General features: G+C 36.4%; 4 protein-coding genes across 4 annotated transcripts; 3 read left to right on the top strand and 1 right to left on the bottom strand.

Moving 5' to 3' along the window:
- Positions 1-771: 771 nt before the first annotated feature.
- LOC104809743 (NAC domain-containing protein 30-like) lies at positions 772-7,339 on the top strand. The gene is made up of 5 exons (XM_010535812.2): positions 772-1,106; positions 1,542-1,555; positions 5,769-5,939; positions 6,407-6,678; positions 6,763-7,339. The coding sequence occupies exons 1-5, from the start codon at positions 772-774 to the stop codon at positions 7,237-7,239; spliced, it is 1,269 nt and encodes a 422-aa protein (XP_010534114.2). The 3' UTR covers positions 7,240-7,339.
- Positions 7,340-7,393: 54 nt separating this feature from the next.
- On the bottom strand, positions 7,394-8,614 carry LOC104809742 (subtilisin-like protease SBT3.6). Its single transcript, XM_010535811.1, has 3 exons — positions 8,374-8,614; positions 8,024-8,121; positions 7,394-7,631 (listed from the first exon to the last, which is right to left on the bottom strand). Exons 1-3 carry the CDS (start codon positions 8,562-8,564, stop codon positions 7,555-7,557), a joined length of 366 nt encoding a protein of 121 aa, XP_010534113.1. The 5' UTR covers positions 8,565-8,614; the 3' UTR covers positions 7,394-7,554.
- Positions 8,615-9,732: 1,118 nt separating this feature from the next.
- LOC104809741 lies at positions 9,733-10,731 on the top strand. The gene has a single exon (XM_010535810.1). It carries the CDS (start codon positions 9,856-9,858, stop codon positions 10,489-10,491), a length of 636 nt encoding a protein of 211 aa, XP_010534112.1. The 5' UTR covers positions 9,733-9,855; the 3' UTR covers positions 10,492-10,731.
- A 3,890-nt stretch (positions 10,732-14,621) lies between these two features.
- Positions 14,622-17,129, top strand: LOC104809740 (receptor homology region, transmembrane domain- and RING domain-containing protein 2). The gene is made up of 4 exons (XM_010535809.2): positions 14,622-15,162; positions 15,672-15,902; positions 15,992-16,396; positions 16,474-17,129. Exons 1-4 carry the CDS (start codon positions 15,042-15,044, stop codon positions 17,028-17,030), a joined length of 1,314 nt encoding a protein of 437 aa, XP_010534111.1. The 5' UTR covers positions 14,622-15,041; the 3' UTR covers positions 17,031-17,129.
- The last annotated feature ends 36 nt before the right edge of the window (positions 17,130-17,165 follow it).

Below are 17,165 nucleotides of genomic sequence, written 5' to 3'. Positions count from 1 at the left end.
ATTCATTGAAAAATCCTTCAATGAATATTGTGATGTCAGCAAGTCAGTGGCACAACGTGGAAGTAAGAGAGTAGAGCGATGTTATGTTTATCTTCCCAATCAATCCGCCGGTAGATGAGATGAGATGTCAAACTGAATCTGATGTGTTTTGTCCCTTTCATCCCTGTCTTTCATCTTATATCTCACCCCCTTATAATGTCATGTGGAATATAGAAAATATATCTGTAAATGGGTCATATTGAATATACTGATTTTGCAAAACATTTTCTTCTTTTGGTATCGACAGTCCTCATTCGTCCTCCTGTTTCCAGACACATATATTATATAATATTAAAAGAAGAGAAGAGTGATATCTTTATTTATGTAAAACCAGTCAACCATGCATGCATGAAGTAGGGCAATCACAGAAATACTTAAAAGGAAATCAAACACAATTTTGAATTTCCCTGCAAATTGTCCTCTTCATAATCAATAATTAGTGGGTTTTGTAGAATATTAGACGTAAAATCTAGTTGAGGCATAAAATCATGAAAAATCAGGCAACAATTTTCTTTTCTTTATTTTTAAAAAACAACAATATGTCACAGAGTTTTTTATTAAAAAAAACAAAAAAAAACATGAATATTCCTTTTCAACAGCCAACTGTCAGGAAACCAAACCATTTTCGAAAGATAAAACAACAAAAGACAGAACTTGTTGATGCAGTTGGAACGCACGCAAAAAAAAAAAAAAAGGTTGGATCAAACCCTTCAAACCGAGAAGGCAAAGGAAATGGATTCGAAGAGTCACTCCCCAGAAAATTTCAGCTTCCCGGTGATATCTGCTTGCATCGATTCTCCTCAACTTTGGCCAGAGACTTTCCTCCGGGACGACGCACACAGGATGAGCTTCTCGAGCCGTTTGAGCGAGGAGAAGATGGACATGCTGTGGGAAGATCTCAACGACGACCTTATTATTTGTCGCAGTCCGAGGGTCCAATCCGACAAGAAGTCTTCGGCCTCCGACACCGCCGTGAACTTGACGAAGAAGCCGAATGTGTTGGTGTTCATGAGTGTATTGAAGAAGCTTCTCCTCCTCCGGAGGTCGCCGGCGAAAAATCGCCCACGGTGAAATAATTATGGGCTCTTTGTAGAGGAGTACAAATAATCGATTGATTGGTGTTTTAACGGAATTAATATACAGAGAACGAACATAGTGGAATCATTTGGTTGGACCAAATTGATTTTCAGAAAATTTAAAGATTGTACTCAGAGAGATGTTGGCAGTTTTATGGTGCTGTGATGAGACTATGTTTGAGCAGAAACTGAAACGGAGCTGATGTCTTTGGGCCTTGTTAGTAAGTAGCCGGTAAGCTATGGAGGATTGGAAGAGATGTTAGCATTGAAAATGGAAGATGCATTTATGACCCGAAGACTTAATAGTGTAAAAAAAGAAACATGTGGAAATTGAGGAGAGAGGGGTCAGTTGCTCTCATGACTCATGGATTGGGCCTTAATGTAATTTTATATGAACCTCTGATATTCTTCTGTATCATTCATCAGTTGCATGTTACAGGGTAATTATGTAAAAAGATTAGGCTCCAACAATGAGCAGTGTGGACTTGGATAGCTTCCGAGATTATAAAAATGATTGTCGTTTCTTGACATATTTGTTTGAGATTTTCATAAACAAAACAGGGTTTAATTACACAACAATGTTTTACCTCTACACAAATGCGAAATATTTTGCTAATAAGGATTACAAAACGTAACGATGTGCGACTTCTTAATTCCAATATAAATTAATAAGGTTAGTGTCTGTACCTATGTTTAACACTTATAACTATTATTTTTTTTATCCAATGTAATTATTGCTTCAATTTTTTTTTTCCAATATAAAAAACATAAATCATTTGCCAACTGTGCAACTGATAATCTGTTAATTGAATTTCATTTGTAAATACCCAAACTGTCAAACATGACATATATATATATATAGAGAGAGCGAGACACACACCCGACCAGACTTGTGAAGACATGTGTACATATATATGTGTGTGTGTGTGTAACTTGTATACGTTCTTTAAATCCACAGGTTCTTACGGTACATAAAGAAATGATACATGGGTATCGGAAAAGGTTTGGGAGGTCTCATCCGTATTTATATTGTCATTGATTTACTCCATAAAGGATACAAAAAGAAATGAAAACTGTTGAAGTTTTCGGAAGGAAACAATCTAAAAAATAAAGAAAGTGATAATATAAAATATTATATAGCTTTATTATGCTTTGCTTGCATATATATATATATATACATATATAAGAGACGCAATCTGAAAATGAAACCTAGAGTGTGTGAGAAGTTCCCACAAACCGCCCCAAACAAATTCAGTTCCCATTTGCTTTGTCTGCACTTCTTCTACGATTTTAGATGATAAGGGAGAAAACACGTTTCTATATTCTGATAAATAAGATTGCATTCCAACAATAAATCATCAAATTGATAACCTGATGGAACAACAGTATAATTAAATTACATTTAAAAAAAAAACATTAACAAGCTATAAATTTTAAACGTTACATGCAATAGTGTATTTGTGTTTACGGGATGTGTTTTGACTTATGAGCGGTGTAATGGAATAATAAGAGGGTGATATATGTGTGGGGAACGAGTGGCCGACCTTCACCCGCCCCCATGATTAGTTAGACTTCCATCGCCCATTACTTACCACAAATAGTTGGATTTTACTGCGCGAATATTTTAAGAATCACTGTTGAGAATTGCATTATAGAAGCGTACGTAAAAAAGTATCATTCCTTTTGAATGATGAAGAGTTGATCGAGTTGTTTTTTGTATCACTCTGTTATCTTCACCATATTTCGATTAGAAATAAATAAAAATATATTAGGCTTTAATAAATTTTTTACATTCTAAATTTGAATCTCCAACTTTCTAAACTATAATGAATTAAATTCTTCAAATCCAGTTTCAATTTCTACGTAAGACTGAGAATGCGTTTGTAGATATTAGTGGGATAATGTATGCCAGGAAAAGACAAAACGGAAATCGATGCATATGTGGCAATCTATCAAGGACACCTGATGGTGTGCATGTGTGTAGGGCTTATGATATCCAGCATTTCGTTTTATACTATTGAGTCACTCACCTCCTTCCTCCTCATGATTTCTTTCACAGTGTGCGCGAATATAATTCCGTGTGATTATTGGAGAAGAACCTAAAGATAAATAAATATTAACTTTTGGGGAACACCTTGAAGTATATGCCCGACGGTCCATTAGAACTAAAATGGGAATAGATATAAACATGATGTACGATGGTCCATGTGCTTCATTTTTTGTTGTCGAACATAAACAAGGGGATATAAAGGATTAATATATATATATATTAAGAAAGTGGGGGGGCTGCGGGTAAAGTGGGGAAATTGGGATTACGCCGTCCAAAACAGGAAATAGATCTCTCTATCTCACGCCCAAGCAAACCCGCCTTCCACCCTTCCTCTTCTTCTTCTCCTCTTATATCCACCTTGTACATATATACACACACACACAACACGCATGGACATATATGATACGATATCTCCCTATATATACACATTTCGGAAACATTAATTCGCCATTTATACATATAGCCTAAGATTTCTAGACGGTCCTGCGTTATGATTAAAAAGCTCCTCCTCGTCTTCGTATAGTAATTGCCACTCCACGCCAAGTATCTCTCATTCACTTCTCCCTTTTCTCTGTTTTCCTTCGGATTCCAAGAAGCCGGCCGGTACGTTGATTCCCTTGTGAGAATTACTGGGTTATATCGCATAATCTATATATATATATATATATATATATATATATATATATATCCTAATTTCCGTTTCATGTATATGCATGTACCCCTGAGAGCTTTTATGTATACGCATGCATATATATAATATAGTGTTTATCATTAACCATACTAATATTTACGGATATGTTGGAGAAAATGTCCACTCCTCTCTATTTTATAGTCAACCCTTCAAAATTTCTCATCAATTTCCTGGTCCTTGCATAAACCAAAAAACTCTTTTTCTTTCTTTTCTTTTTTAGTTTCCGGTCACACAGGTTTGCATGTACAAGTCATGTACGTATTTACGTGTATGTGCAGTAATAAACACGTACTTTTACGAAGACGTGGCTTTGTACGTATATATGTTGATCCTAAGTCTGTTATAACAGTTCAGACAATGTTGCACCATAAATATAAACGATAGGAACACAACATGAAAGAGAGTTCAAATGAACATCAAACCGGCGAAGTAGTCAAGCTTTTTGGCCACCTTTTAATATGTATAAATATATATATCCAAATATATATGCCTGTATCTGTATACGCACATGACTTTACCAATTGCCGTTTAACCAAACCCACCAAACATTATCATTCACGCAGCATGCCCTGGTCTCAAAGCTATTTGTATTTTTGTCCTTATAAAAATTTCTGTTATATTTTGATATCTCTATATAAATACAGATCTTGAATCTTCACTTTTACAAACTTGGGTTATGTACTAGCTAGAAGAATCAGAGCACGACACAGCATCTCCAGATTAAATCCATTGTCGAAAACTTTTCTTGGGAGTTATTTCCAGCATATAACATCACCAATATACAATAGCTACAGCCTTAGAGGGCGACTGGTTGCACCGCCGCCACCCGTAAACGGAGCGGTTGCGATTTTTGGCGATTGTGGGCGACTAAAAAACTGACTGGTTGAACCGCAACCAACCGCAAATGCAACCAAACTTGTGTTTTCTAATCGCAACTTCCAACTTGCGTTTTGGTAGCGGTTTCAGGCGTTTTGACAAAAAAACTAAAATATTTTTATTAGAAATTATATAAAACATTAATGTATATATTGGTGATGATTTTGTTTAGTGTTATGATTTGATATTATTTTTTAGTATTATATTTTAATAAAAAAAAATACAATAGTATAATTTTTAAGTTTAATAATGATTATTTTTAATAATTTTTATAATAAAATTATTTTTTTACTTAAAAATAAATTAAATTGATAATATTTCTATTTTAAATTTATTATTTAATTATTATAAATTTAGTAAATAATTTTTATCAAATGATACGAAAAATTTAATTAAAACTGTTATAAAAAATTATTTTTAAATAATATTTTTTTTGACAATTTATATCAAAACGCAACTTGCAACCGTAATGAACCATTCATTTCTAACTGCACTCACCCGCAATCGCTACCAACAGTAACTTCTCAACCAGTCAGTACTAATCATTTATAATCGCTATCAAACGTTCTGAAAACGCTGCCACTCGCAACCGCAACTGCTGCGATACAACCAGTCGAACCCTTAAACTTAAGAATCCAAGATTTAGTACATATATATGTCTAGATGTGAAGTTTATTTATATACATATAGATGCATATAATATATTACGATTTGTGTTCGTGTGCAACGTCACGATCATTACCAACACAGCTTTTGGTATTCCATTCCACCCAAGAGTCATTCGGTCGATCTCTTCATATATGTATTTTATTATTTTTTGCATTCTATTTAAAATAAATGAAGCTTGCAAGAGGCTTTGTTTTTGGTCCCAAAAACACAAGACAAAACTTTAAGGTTATGATTCGTCTGTTACTAAGGTTGTCGCTATAGAAATACTTCCAAAGGCACACATATATAAGTTTTTACAAGGCCCTCTCCACTCTAGCTTTCTCCTCCGATCTCGATTCTTACTAAATTATCTCAACCATATGTATAGGAACGGTGAATAAAATGATGGAATCATGTATGCCACCGGGATTCAGGTTTCATCCGACGGAGGAAGAGCTCGTCGGTTATTACCTAAAGAGGAAGATCGATTCGATGAAGAGCGCCTTGGATGTCATCGTAGACATTGATCTCTACAAAATGGAGCCATGGGACATTCAAGGTAATTAACGTGCTAATCATTACTCGTAATCTTGCTCATGGATATGTGGACGGTTATATTTGAGGAATTTGGTATGAAAATGAATAGAAAACCCACTTTCTTTGGCTTCCAGAGTCAACCAAGTGTGAAAAGAATAAGCAGTACTAGAGAAGTAACGTTATACATCATTATGCCGGTGGACTTATTAAGGTGTGTGAAGTTAAGGATTGGACGCATAATGGAAACCGACATTGAGAACTGAACATGGCTTTTTGCATCACCAAACCAAAATAGGACGAATTTCAACTCATTGATATATATTGTATCAAGAAGAAGAAAAAAAACCCATTGATTTTCCATGCAAAATTTTAATTTTGTGTAAGATATTGACTAATTGTACGTTAAATATACAAGGTCACTTGCATACTAAACCAAATCAGATCTCCGAATTATTCAATTGTGTAAGATAGAAATTCTTGTCGTTTCAGAGAGGTGCAAATCAGGGTACGAAGAGCAAAACGAATGGTACTTCTTCAGCCACAAGGACAGGAAGTATCCAACGGGGACGAGGACCAACAGAGCGACAGCCATCGGATTCTGGAAAGCCACCGGCAGGGACAAGGCTGTCCTGTCCAAGGACACGGTGATAGGTATGAGAAAGACACTTGTCTTCTACAAAGGTCGAGCTCCTAATGGCAGAAAAACCGATTGGATCATGCATGAATACCGTCTCCAAAACTCTCAACACGCTCCTCCTCAGGTCCCTATACCTATCCCTCCGAATGACCAAAACCCATGCCTTAGGGCTTATGCAAATATGTTAAATAATGGAATGCATACACAGGAGGAAGGATGGGTGGTATGTCGAGCATTCAGGAAGCCAACTTCAAACCAGAGGCCATATGGGTACGAGTCATGGCCGAACCATCTCTACCACCTCAACCATCACCAAACCATCAACGGTTCCTCATCAAGCCAAAACGTCAACCAAATGCTCATGAACAATCTCTGCTATGGCGGCATGGAGCTCCCACAGCTCCATAGCCCGAATTTGTCACAGAGTCTTGGGACGACGACTAGCAAGGATCAGCGAGAGGGCTTCGAGCAAGAAGAAGGGGAGAGCTTCAACGGCATTGATTGGAAAACTGTTGATGGTTTCCTTGCGACGCAAATCACAGCCGAAAACTCTCACTCCAATGTTCTTCTGTCTTCTTTTGAGTCACAGTCGTATCCATTGAGCTTGCCTCCCATACACCAAAACTATAACGAGCTCGGAGCTAATACTACTCACATTCTTGGATGCTTCCCTGACTCGAAATAAAGACTTCTTTGCCATTGGCTACAGTTTCATAATGGTAATCTGTTTGTTTTGTCTGGAAAATAGTACATACTAGTAATGATTCATATGTATAATAGGAGTTTGTGTTTAAACTGTGGAAATGCTGGGTGAATTTCGGAGCGCATGGACAGACACATTATAAAAGTAAACAGATTGTTACAAAGCCAGATAGATACTTTTCCTCATCAGTAATAAATAAATTTCTCTGGATGTCCAAACCAACAACATATATTACAAGTGACATTTATGAGTCAAAAACATTACACAACATATTGAGTTAGTCTTATGCGGTAATAATCAGTTCAAGCCCACCCCTCCCACGGTATGAAGACGGTAGGTCTGGCTCGGGACAACCTGAAGAACCCCTGGTTGCTCTGCAACACCCAAATGCCATTAAAGCATCCAAAAGTCAGAGCATCATTACAGGAACTAGTTTAACCCCAGGAAACATGAAGAATTCATGCATATGAGATTGAGAAACAGCTCGAAAAACGAAAGCATAAAACAAGGGTTCACAGGATTCATCACATTTTCCTTGGTGTATGCGATTCTACCCAAATTTGTTTAACATCATACCAGACGGAATCTACATATTCTCCACCACCCTTTGTCAAGAAAGATTTGGTGAAAAAGCTTAAAAGCCGAAAGCTCATTCTGATGAAATAACCCACACAAGCCGCGATCAAAACCACATCCTTGAATTGTTACACTTTACATTTCTCTTATAAATCATATCGCACAAGAGAGAAATTTACAGAAAACTTACTCGACATCTCGGCCACTTGCTCTGGTGTGAGCTTAGCAGAGAATCCGGAAGCAGCCTCCCTGTAGCTGTAAACGAGGGCCTCCTTTGCAGCATCCTCGCTGTAATCACCACAAAACCGCACCCTCGTTGATCAGCATTTTCAATCATTCACAGAGAGTTTCAGCGACTAAATCAGGCCAAAGAGAATCGAAAATCGTTATCGGAACAATAGTCAAAGTAATCCAAACAATCCTCCGAAACAGCAGCGGAAATCCTAGTATCCAAATCATCTCCCCCTTCCCTCAAAATGCCCTAAATTAAAGCGACAGGATCTCTGCGAACGAGGGTGATCTTCAACGATTGGAACAAACCTGCCAAGAACGGAAGTCAGGGTTCGGAGATGATAGGACTCGGGCTCTTCATCAGTGGGCTTCTCGGTGTAGATGATATGAACCTTCGCCTGAGATGGTTGAGCTCCGGTGGATTCCGCCATGACGAGCGATGAGATCAACAACGAAACGAACACGAAGAGGGAGAGTCTCGTCGACGAAGATGTTTGCATTTTCTCTTTGAGAGTAATTCGGGATCGGGTTTTGTTGGAGGGCGCATTTGCTTCGGCATCTTAAATAACCGACGGCGGAAAAATGTTTGCCAATATTTGACGGCTGATATTGTTTTGCGTGGGAACATCCACTGTTGTACGGATTAGCGTCTTTTGATAAATTGTCAGAATAAATCGGACGAGTTGTTACCAAATGGGTGGGCCAAAACTAATGTGATGGATCCGAAAAGAAAGCCCATAATCACAATGTACATCGGCCTTTGAAAATGCTCATGGGTATTTTTTTTTATACTTTAATAAAGGCCCACTCTGAGAAACCCATCACATCTACCAAAAAAAAAAACTAAATGTGATCAGATAAATGTTTTTTTTTTTGGTAACGGTGATTTCTATTAATATAAACTTAATAATTTACATCCGACCGTACACAAAATATAGATAACCCATTTGCAAGTGGTACAAAAAGCTGATTATAACAGCAAAATAACCTTTCAATTTTCAAGATCTGATACTCTCGGTAAGATGATAGTAATGCTCCAATATCTGTGCCTTCCTGGCCAGTAGAATACACGATAACTTCCGTACGATAAATACATATTTAATTCCGACTCTTTAATCTTTTAGATTTTGTCGCATTCTTTAATCTTATTTAATTTATCTTTTATGTTTCCCCCCTTAACAAATTTCATCATTTCTCTTTATTATGTAACTCTTTTACCTCACCATTTTTTGTCTTTATGAGTCATTACTATTTCTACGTAAAACAACAAAAAGTTTTAATTTAACAACAAGTTTTACGTTTATATTTCTCACCTATGATTTGATTCCAAACATTTGGATATAGATAGTTAGGCGTTCTTACCCTTTATATATATATATATATATATATCATTTATATATAGATAGTTAGGCGTTCTTACCCTTTATATATATATATATATATATATATATATATATATATATATATATATGTGTATATATCAAATGTCGGGTTTAGATGAAACGAAACCTCAAACTTAAGAGCAAAACATAAGTTTTTGCATACATGTCATTCCCATGAAAATACTACAAAAAATATTTATACCATATACTTTGATAAAATTTATTTAATTATACCTATAAACTGCAAATATTTTATTGTTTGATCTATGTAATCTTTGTTTCGCTGTATTTTCTTTTTAATAAGAATAGCGAGTAAAAAATACAAAGTTTTTTCTCGACAATATGATCCTTTAAAATAAGAAGCGAGCAAAGTATAAAAGGATAGGGCAGAGGAAGTCAGAAAGGCCAAATGGATCCTCCCGGAAACCCGACCCGACGATCTGGCCCGGCCAACTTACCGGCGCCGACGCGACGACGAACATTCTCGTCTATATCGTCGTGCTCCTCCAGCTCCGTCGTATTTCCCAGCGACTCTCCCCTGAATTCTCCGGCGACTCCTCTCCGTCTCCTCGGCGTTCCCTTCTCCTGGGAACAACTTCCCGGCAAACCCAAGGAACCTTATATCGTAAACCTCCGCCGCATGAACAACGAACCCATCAATCTATTGCCTCTCCCTCCTCATCGGAGTTTTTACTTTCAGACCACCGGAAAACATCGTCATCCCAGTTCGCGAAAGAAAAATATTACTAATTCGCCGGTGAAAGATCCCTTCACGGCGGCCCTTGTGGAGTGTTCTAAAGAAGACGAGGGTGAGGACGAGGACGAAGGTGATGTGGATGAGAATTCTCGGAGGAGGTTCGGTCGGAAAATGAATGGCGGATCGAGCAAGGCCTTGTCGAAGGGTATTGTCGGGGAAAGATTCGGGTTAGTGGATCTATACGGTTCTTGTAGACGAACTTGTGCCGTCTCGGAGTCCATTGTTCATCTGACGAGGTCTTCAGGAGCTTCTTCTTACCATCATCTTCCTCATTGTCGCCGTGGCTGAGTTCCCAGATTTGATCCAATCCTCTAATTGCTATAATTTCCTGGTTTGGTTTGTTTTTTTTCTTTTATATGTTCTTTCCAGGTTTTTTTATTTATAAAGTATCATTTTATCGGTTTGTATATTTCGATCATTTAGATCCGAGATCGCCGAAAATACGTGTAATCTATATTACATAAATGATAACTTGTGTATAATACAACCGTATATTAACCTTATATATGTACGAACGCATGTATTGTATGGATGAGATCATGATCGTTTTATGGCCTGGTTTGCAAATATATATATATATGTACATGCATAAGCAAACACATGCACATGCAAACTGTTTCTTTGTATCTCGTAATGTGGATATATTTTCTGATGAGTTTGTAATATTTTTCGCAGCCCTTTTCAGCATGTGGGATATCTAATCCCATGTGAGCGCAAGCTAAGCTTTGATGTGTCGACAAATGCAATCTGCTATATAAAATTGTGTGTGACAAATCAGTATATGATGTAATCAGTCAATGCTTTTGTTGTCGCAAGTGTGAGTAGTTGTTTGCTTTACGAGCACTTCAACATGTTGATAGGCAAATAGCCATTCATCAATAGGCGTAGGCATCATTTGAATTGGACGGATTCAATTGATGTAAATTTATCAATATCCACAAATGAAGATTTTAAAATTAATTATGTATGCGTAGAGCATTTGCAACCAACAGAAATTTCGTCAATCTTCATGAGCTCTTATATATATAAATAGCATTTAAATTTCCCACAGGCTTTTATAATTATTTAGTTTATGTAGAAATATTTATATACCTTCATTTGCATTTAATTACAAAACTTGTTGATACGTATACATGGAAGATCTCACTCCTATTTGATTTTTTTTTTTTTATCACATACAGAATAGAAAATTTGTTTTTGTATGGGAACTTGCATGAATTATAGATTGCATTAATTAAATTCGATGAGACAAAAGAGTTGGCTCTCTCTCTTCCATTATCGCTGTTCGTACAAATACAATAAAAAGAAAATAAACCATAACTATATAATTGAAGTGATTTAATTTATGCACGAGTTTTTAGTTCATGTTTCTTGCTATGCTACTTTTAGTAAATTACCAAATCTAATATAACGTTTTGATTTTGGGAACACCGCCCTTCTCAATTATTTTCGCACCTTGTAAAATAAAACTGGAACCAATCGTATAGTTAAAAATTTGTTGCCGATAAACCGTTTAAATAAAATGTCTCTCATCAACGTTATAAATTAGCTGATGTAAACAATAGAACTTGGATATTATAATCATAAAAAATACTACTGATGGTAATTGGACTGGACAAATACAATTTTGTCAAAATCACCCTCCGACTGAAAAAATCAGAATCAAATCTATAATATAAATTTAATTGCCAACAGCAGACAATGGTTATAAATTCTCTTATTCTTAATTAATTTGAATGATATATTCGTTTCTTTTTTTCTCCTCTGGGTGTCCGGCGCATCATTTACTTTTATAGTTAAAGCTGTTATGTGGTATTGAGAACAAGATGCGAAATATTTTTCCGGGGTCCATAGTAATAATTGCCCTATTTATTTATTTGAAATATGTGTGAGATGTATAGGTGGAGTGCGTGCACGAATTTATTGGACTGATTTCTTAGAAAGTTAGTTGCCATATCAACCTAGACGCATATATTATTTAATAGAGTGTCTCTTATAAAAATAAAATAACTAAATTAGCAAACGCTCGTATAAGGATTTTGTAGGCAGATGTGTTAGTAATATCACTGCCATCTAACTTATATGATGTGATGACTTGAATAATTAATGTACTAATTATGAACCATAAATATTAAATAATGATATGTTAGAATGTCTTAATCATGCTAAAAAGGCTTATCAAAATCCCTGGTTTAACATACACATTGAGATATTATGTCATCTGATCGTCACATTTTATCTGTTCTTTTGCTGTATATAATTTCATCTCTTTCTAAGTATATGAGGTTTAAACATCAAACACGTAACCTTTAAATAATGTTTAAATATATTCTAATTGTTAGAAAAAGGTAAACAAAATCATAATTACGTCTTGAGACATGTGAAGAAGCATGCCAGCTAAAATGTTGGCTTCAATCATTTACGTATATAATACATTGATTATTTATAATACAATATTCGTATATATCCGACAAACAAGAGCATCCGAATCTATAAAAAAAAACTCCTATAAAAAACTCCGAATTTGAAAAAAAAATCTTTTTCATTATAAACAACTCATCTAGTCGAATATATTTAATTATATATATCATTCACGTCACGTAATCTAGAAACGAATATGGCAAAGTGTAACTGATAACGCAATCAATTTGAACGACGATTGTCAGAACATCTGGATATGTAGGATTAAATCAGGTTAATGACATCCATCGACTCATCAAATCACTTAAAAGATATAAGATTAGGGGATTGAGGCGTTGGTTACCGTCATTGACGCGCTTAATAATAGTAACAATTACTACTCATTCATCTCCATTGGATTTAAATCCAAAATCCTAATATTCTACTCCCAGCATGCATGCTTGATTGTGTCTATTAGTGTGTATACGCATCCACTACTTTGTAAAGTTTGAGTTCATATACGAAATTACAGTTAACAATATATATATATATACACACACAAACTGTATGTGTAGGTGTATGTATATATATGTGGGCATGATGTGACGTGTGTATATAATACATGAATAATGAATATGGGGCCCGACAACATGGACCGGTGGAAGTGATGGGATGTGAATTGAAAAGTATTTAAAGTAATAATGTTTGCTTGAGACTAAAGACATCAATAATGTCTCTTATCTCAGTTCCCTATTACACTGCCTTTTGTCACTTTATTTTGAGTAAAAAAACCCTAAAAAAAACTGTTAGTAAAAAAATATACAAATAAACTTTTAATTTGTAAAATAGTTATTTTAATCTCAAACTTGCAATATGTAACTGAATAAAATTTTGAACTTATAAATTATTATTCTAATAACCTGTTGACCGATTTGACCACGATTTCAAACGATTAAAAATTCACATTGGCTCCGAAAACTGATATTAGCGTATCTATGTAACCACTTTAACTGATTTTTTGTTACATCAATATTTTTTGGGTCGAAATTTAATCCGGTTTGAGAATAAATAAGTATGATTTTGGAGCAAAAAATCATTTAAAATTGATTACGTGGATACGCTGATATCAACTTTCCAGACCAACATAGATTTTCGATCACCTGAAATTGTGGTCAAACCAGTCAACGAGTTATTAAATCAACAATTCACAAATTTGAGGTTTTATTCAGTTATATATTGCAAATTTGAGGTTTAAATGATAGTTTTACAAGTTAAAAGTTTATTTGTATATTTTTTTTACAAGTTTGAGGTTTGTTAGGGATTTTCTCCTTATTTTTATAACAAACTTATATATATATATATATGTCCGTTGATACTTTGCATTACTCATTGCCTTTTAGTTAAAAAGCCCATTTATATTTGTAATATGATCATCGCGTAATTAATGGGCTTATTTCACTTTTATAAAAGGTCGAAATCTATAGAAATATGGGCCACAAATTTCTGAAAAATATTGAAGGTGAACAGAACAGAACAGAAGGACCATACTACAAATGGGCTTTTAAAATAAAAGGCAATGGCCCAAGACAATAGATACGGAGATGATATCAAGGAGATATTTTTACGACTAAACAATTGGAAAGTAGAGGATCAATATCTACAAAAAAAAACACGAGGCAATGACAATGTCATTATGACATCAGATCAGATCAGGAGCAACCAAACACACAATCATCTGCGGAAGAACCCTAATTGTTATGTTTTGATATTTAACGAAGTTCAAATGATTTGATAATTTCACTAACCGCTTTATATTTGAAACTACGAGATGTTTTGTTTTGGGTTTTAACAAATACTTATATATTGATATAGTTCCGGTGACCAATCACGTTCGCGTTGTCTAATGGAGATGAACAGATAAGGCTTATCTAGAGAGAGAGTACAAAGATTATTTACAACAAGGTGGACCGTTTATTTTCCCATTAGAAAATGAAAGTTCTCTATGATAGAATTTCTTCCAAAGCTGCAAATTAATCAGCAGAAATTAGAAAAAAAGAAAATACATTTTTCTTTGTAAAGTATCATAAACAAATAGATCAACCAACGGTTTCACAAAATCATCTGATCGAGACGAGACAATTTTAGCCAAACGTCCCGTTTTCTCTCTTTTGGCTCATCTGTCACTCCCTCCGTCTCTCTCTCTATCGCTCTCTCTCGTCAATTCGGTTCGAGTACCCTAATAAATCCGGAAAAAGATCCTGAATTTCGAATACCCATTATCATATCCGAGGATAATATTTCTGGGTTTGATTTATTTCTTTCTATTAAATTTTAAACTTTCGATCTAGATGGAAGCTGACGTGTCTATTGTCGGAATACCCTAACACGCCAATTGCTGAGTTTCAGTTGTTCTTGTTCGATTTGGGAAGAAAGGGACGATGAATCGTGCTCTGGTCCTACTATTACACCTTTTGGCTGTTTGTTGTGTATCGTCAGGCAAAGTGGTTCTGATGGGGAACAACATCACTCGCTCTTTCGACGACATCGAAGCTAATTTTGGTGATTTTTTTTGTTCAATTCGATCTATTCGTCGGTTGTTTGCAGCTATGGAAGTAGAGGATTGCTGAGAAAACGGAAGTTCATTTTATCAGATGATTGAACCGTGACGACTCATAGTTGTTTATGCTCAGATGCCCTTGAAATTTAGTCTTGGTTTTTGAATTTTGGAGCTTCCTTCGTGCCTTTTGTTTCATCCATGTGATAGTTTGTGGTGGATATTATGTCCCTTGAGCTCTTGGATTGTTTTTTTTTTATCTGGCAACTTTACTTTGAATAAATGGTCTTGTTGAGTTTCAAATGGCTTCCCGTTGAATTCAAGTGAGTATAACTCTTTGAATTTGGTGATTTTGGATCAAAACACTGTGTTTGAGGTCCAATGATTAAGGCTTCATGAAAACTGATCCATATGTGCGTTGGAACAGAAGATTTTTCAATCAGTTTTCCGACTATTGCAGGGACTATTTTTAGTTAAATTTGCGGATGATGATGATGACAATGATGTGTTTCAGCTATGGCAATCAAGGACTCGGGAGAAATGGGAGAACTTTACATAGCCGAGCCACTGGACGCGTGCAAGGATCTGAGCAATGGGCCCGAGAATGGCTCAAATGGTACTTCCCCTTTTGTGTTGATAATAAGAGGTGGCTGCAGCTTCGAGGATAAAGTCAGAAAGGCACAGAGAGCTGGTTTTAAAGCTGCCGTTGTCTATAACAATGAAGACAGTGGCGCCTTGATCTCAAGTAACTCTTCTTCTTCTTCTTCTTACCCACAAGTTTCACCTTCTCATTTTTTTGTCTTAATCATTTTCACTGAAATATCGAGATTTCAGTGGCAGGTAATTCAGGTGGTATTAAGATACATGCGGTTTTTGTCTCAAAAGCATCGGGAGAAACACTTAAGAAGTATGCTGGTTTACCCAATACAAAAGTCTGGTTGATCTCAAGCTTTGAGAACTCGGCATGGTCGATAATGGCCATCTCTTTCATATCACTGCTTGCTATGTCTGCTGTGCTGGCGACTTGTTTCTTTGTCCGGAGGCATCGTATAAGGCGCCGGACATCTCGGTCTTCCCGTGTCCGTGAGTTCCATGGGATGAGCCGACGCTTGGTGAAAGCAATGCCTAGTCTTGTATTCACTTCTGTACATGAAGGCAACACTACTGCAACCTCTTGCGCCATCTGCCTCGAGGACTACAGCGTCGGGGAAAAACTAAGGGTCTTACCTTGCCGTCACAGTGAGTTAATCGAATTCACCATCCCGAATCCTTGAATTGTGAAAACTGTTACAAACAAGTGATGATTGTTGTTTCAGAGTTTCACGCAATGTGTGTTGACACATGGCTGACGTCGTGGAGAACCTTCTGCCCAGTGTGCAAAAGGGATGCGAGAACAAGCACAGGAGAGCCACCTGCGTCAGAGAGCACACCTCTGCTCTCACCTGCTGCTTCCTCATCAGTTCTCTCGTCCTTTAGATCCTCAATTCCAATGTCATCTGCACTGCATATCGGATCATTGCCATCCTCTGTTTCTTTCTCTCCCGGGCAAGCGGGCTCATCCTACATCATCCAGCATTCATTCAGGTCATCTCCTCCTATAAATATGAGCCGGAGCTCTGTGGATCTCAGGCAACAGGTGTCACCATCGCAATCGCAGAGATCATACACGATGTCTCGTATGGCCTCACCAAACTCACTGGGTTTCCCGGCCACATCGCCTCTCAACTCGAGATACATGTCGCCTAGTCCCGTTAATCCATCACCGGGGTTATATATCGGGTCTTCAAACCATCGGTTTCGTCCTCTGCATTGCAGCGAATCAGCAGGGACGTTCTCTCCGTTCAACTCGGCTCACTCGCTTACAGACTGCTAGATCTGTTATGAGTTCTTGGGATACATATGTATAGGGTGAAGCGAGTGTGTTCATGACAGATGTTTGGTTGAGATTTTATTTGATATCTTATTTTGTAGATTTTACGCCCAAACCACACACCTTCGGATCCGAGTA

Source organism: Tarenaya hassleriana, unplaced genomic scaffold (assembly GCF_000463585.1).
Source record: "Tarenaya hassleriana unplaced genomic scaffold, ASM46358v1 Cleome163, whole genome shotgun sequence".
In the NCBI taxonomy this organism is placed as follows: domain Eukaryota; kingdom Viridiplantae; phylum Streptophyta; class Magnoliopsida; order Brassicales; family Cleomaceae; genus Tarenaya; species Tarenaya hassleriana.
The sequence above is the reverse complement of the archived record's forward strand: the minus strand, read 5'-3'. Positions and strand labels throughout refer to the sequence as shown.